The sequence below is a fragment of the Trichoderma evansii genome, assembly GCF_050947405.1.
Source record: "Trichoderma evansii strain SZMC 28006 chromosome Unknown GGI43scaffold_72, whole genome shotgun sequence".
NCBI lineage: Eukaryota > Fungi > Ascomycota > Sordariomycetes > Hypocreales > Hypocreaceae > Trichoderma > Trichoderma evansii.
In genome coordinates, this window is record NW_028145134.1 from 6,929 (window position 1) to 10,360 (window position 3,432).

The 3,432-nt window shown below is 38.4% G+C and overlaps 1 protein-coding gene across 1 annotated transcript in view; it reads right to left on the bottom strand.

The window, feature by feature from the left end:
- Positions 1 to 1,589, bottom strand: part of GGI43DRAFT_355755 (uncharacterized protein) — a 1,781-nt gene extending 192 nt beyond the window's left edge. Inside the window, exons 1-4 of the mRNA XM_083202317.1 lie at positions 1,543 to 1,589; positions 533 to 1,475; positions 416 to 478; positions 117 to 197 (exon numbers count right to left, since the gene is read on the bottom strand). Coding sequence (XP_083054922.1) covers positions 173 to 197; positions 416 to 478; positions 533 to 1,206 — 762 coding nt within the window. The 5' untranslated portion in view covers positions 1,207 to 1,475; positions 1,543 to 1,589 and the 3' untranslated portion in view covers positions 117 to 172. The remainder of the gene's footprint in view (positions 1 to 116; positions 198 to 415; positions 479 to 532; positions 1,476 to 1,542) is intronic.
- Positions 1,590 to 3,432: the final 1,843 nt, after the last annotated feature.

Consider the following 3,432-nt stretch of genomic DNA (forward strand, 5'->3'; position numbering starts at 1 on the left):
TGCACCTCCAGCCTCTTGCCCCCCGACCGCTGGTACCGGCGGGACGACGAGTTCGCTATGCTGGCCAGCGGGGAGGAATGGTCTGCGCCGAGCTTGATGTTGAATATGTCTATTACCTGCACCTCCAGCCTCTTGCCCCCCGACCGCTGGTACCGGCGGGACGACGAGTTCGCTATGCTGGCCAGCGGGGAGGAATAGTCTGCGCCGAGCTTGATGTTGAATATGTCTATTACCTGCACCTCTAGCCCCTCGGCCCCTGACTGCTAGCGGGACGACGGATTCGCTATGCTGGTCAGTGTGCGTGGATGATCCGCCTTGAGCTTGATGTTGAATATGTCTATCACCTCCAGCCTCTTGCCCCCCCGCTGGTGCCGGCGGGACGACGATTTCGCTATGCTGGCCAGCGGGGAGGAATGATTGCTCCAAGTTTTGTCTTAAAATTAATTGGTTAATAAGTTGGAGGGTCGTGCTATGTCCTCTGAGCATCAGATTAGCCATAGCGTTGTGTGAAATACACTATTATGAAACTCACCTGAACAAGAGGTGACCTTGAATCTTGACCATCTCGTTTCTGAGTTTATCAGCTTCGGGTTTGCCAGTCCACCACCACCAAATTCCAATCCGCGAGCGGGTTTTCCATGAATATTCCCTGCCTATTTGCAGCGTGATTGCAGGCACAGGTACGGGACCGAATACTGGGATTAGTTTTGTGAGCGTAGCTAGCCGATCGGATAGGTCTTTTGCGTTGTTATCCCGAAAGCATTTTTTTTCTAGCAAGTCTGATCCCCTTTTAATTATATCCTTTATTCTCTCACGAATCAACCCTGCTTCGCCAAGGGCAGCATCCTCTATCGTGGGAGCGCGAGTGACTGGCCTGTCACCAGGTACTCCAAGAGACACCAGGGAGATATCATCTCGCTCTTCACGAGATCTCAGTGAACCGCTGACTATAGAGCGACTGTCTATTGTCGATGCCATCACTGATCGGGGAGAGATGCCGGGATGGTCAAACTCACTAACATAGACTTGGTATGCGAAAGCCTGGAAATCTTCACGAAATTTTCGCATATCTTCTCGAGAAGTACAGAGTAACTGAAAGACCCCGTAACCAAAAGCCAGAGCAGCCAGTAATGTCGTAAGAAAACCAGTGGTACTACTCGCAATCGCCAACGGCGTGTCTCCGCACCCGGGACAAGAATTAGACATTTTGTTAGTAAAATAGGGCCAAGCCCACTACGGCTTGCTATCCAAGGGCTTGGAGTTGTGTTAGGATATGTTATACCAAGGTATGGGTGATGAGTTGTGTTGAAATATGTTATACCAAGCTATGGATGATAAGTTTAAGACGGGGTTTGAGGCCGCCTAAATGTGTTCCATAGTATACCAAGTATGATGACATGCTGTACGGTGCGTACTGACGCCACTCCTACGTATATTTCTCCTTCTTAGCAGGATGCTAGTTTAATTTTGCATGACTGTATATGGTTAACCATGTAAAGGCTTAGGCTGACAAATTAAATTTTGACTAACAAGATAACTTACATAGCATCAGCCTCAGTTCTTTGTTAAAACTGACATTTTAGTAGAAGACGGTGTTTTTAAGACAGATAAACTTTAAGGGCACTAAAGTTTGCCTGTTTTAGAGTTTGAGCCCGAATGATAAAAAGCTGAAGTGCCTGCACGTTAAACCTTTAACTGCATGAACCACCTTGTGCAATAGACAGTAGACGCCGATTCAGTTACTGAAGATATAATACTAGGCATTTGAAAAAAGAGCCTTTAAGTTAGCTTACTAATAATATTAACTTATTAGAACTTGTAGAGATAGGGGATGGCAGAAGAGAGAAGATATAACTTAAAAAGTGTATTTATGGGGCTGAAAGAAGGAGTAAAGCTGCTAGAAGTATTTCGGAAACTCGCTTCAATGGCAGTCACTGTGTATTAAAGTATAACAGAAGTTTAGCGTGTACACTTATCTATTCAAACGTATGTCACAACCAAATAAGTCGAAAATAAGATTGAATACAAGTTACAGACGAGAGCAAGGGCGGTAATCGCGGAGACATGCCTCGCCTGCCTTCTGGAACCGAATATTTAGTTAGTCAGCTACCTCCTTTGTTACCCTCTGGAAGAATTTGCCGCAGAGAACTAGGTAGAACATGCTGTGACCATCAATAAAGAGTCAGAGAATACAGATCGACTGGCGATGGCGGTCTTCACTACTCCACAAAGTTACACAGTCTGTTGCACGCTATTCGATTATAAAAATCCGCAGAAGGCACATCAAGATGTAGTTATCTCATATAATAACTTATATTACACTCGTTTTATGGGCTGTCTAACTGTGTTGAAGACTTGTTAAACAGGAGGCTGACATCAAGACACACGCTATGAAAATGCTCCCCGGATCGCTTTGGCCGAAGGACGCCTCGATGTACTTCAAATACTCTTCAACAAAAGTGCTGATATCAACACACGGGCCACACTCCGCGGAAGTGCTGTCGAGGTCGCCTCTAACAAAGGAGATGCTGCTAAAGGAGTCCGCAGAGAAGAAAAGTGTGATACACTAGCTACAGATCAAGCATGAATGAAAATATACGGACGTCTTATCAAGCATACCCTCTGGCGTAACCAGCATACCCCTAATAGTGGGGATTGTAGGTACAAGTATCTGCCGCAACATTGTCGATTATAGTGAAATAATACAGTGGGTCGCTCTGTAATACAGCGGTCTTTTGCTATTGATTTTATTTAATCTAGGCGACTGTTATAACCCAACCACCATAAGATATATACTTACGGATATATTATGGACTGACTAGCTAATAAGAGGAGGATTATTAGTTTAGATGTAAGCTAGCCTGGATAGCTTATTACTAAGGAAATAATTTTTTTATAGGAATTATAATTAAGATTATAAGCTATTTAAAATAACTTATTATATAAAACTATTTATTACACTTATTAAATAAAAATTTAAATAATTAATTATTATTATAATATTAATATAATAATTAAATTAATTATTATATATTTAAAATTATAATTATATAATTATATTTATTTTTAAAATTTTAATTTATTTTTTTATTAATATAAATTTAATTTAAATTTAGTATTTAAAAATTACTTATTTTATATTTTAATATTAAACTTAGTATAAATTTAAATATTATATAATAATAAATTAATTATTTAAAAAAAAAAATTTAAAATTTTTAAATAATTAATTTATTATAATACTAGTAATTTTAAATAATTTTAATATTTTTATATTTAATTTTATTAAAAATAAAAATAAAAATATTAATTTTATTAATATATTTAATTAAAATAAGCTTATTATTAAATAATTTAAAAATTTTATTAAAAAATTATATAAAAAATAATAAAAATATTAATTTTAAAAAAAAAATTAAAATTATATTTAAA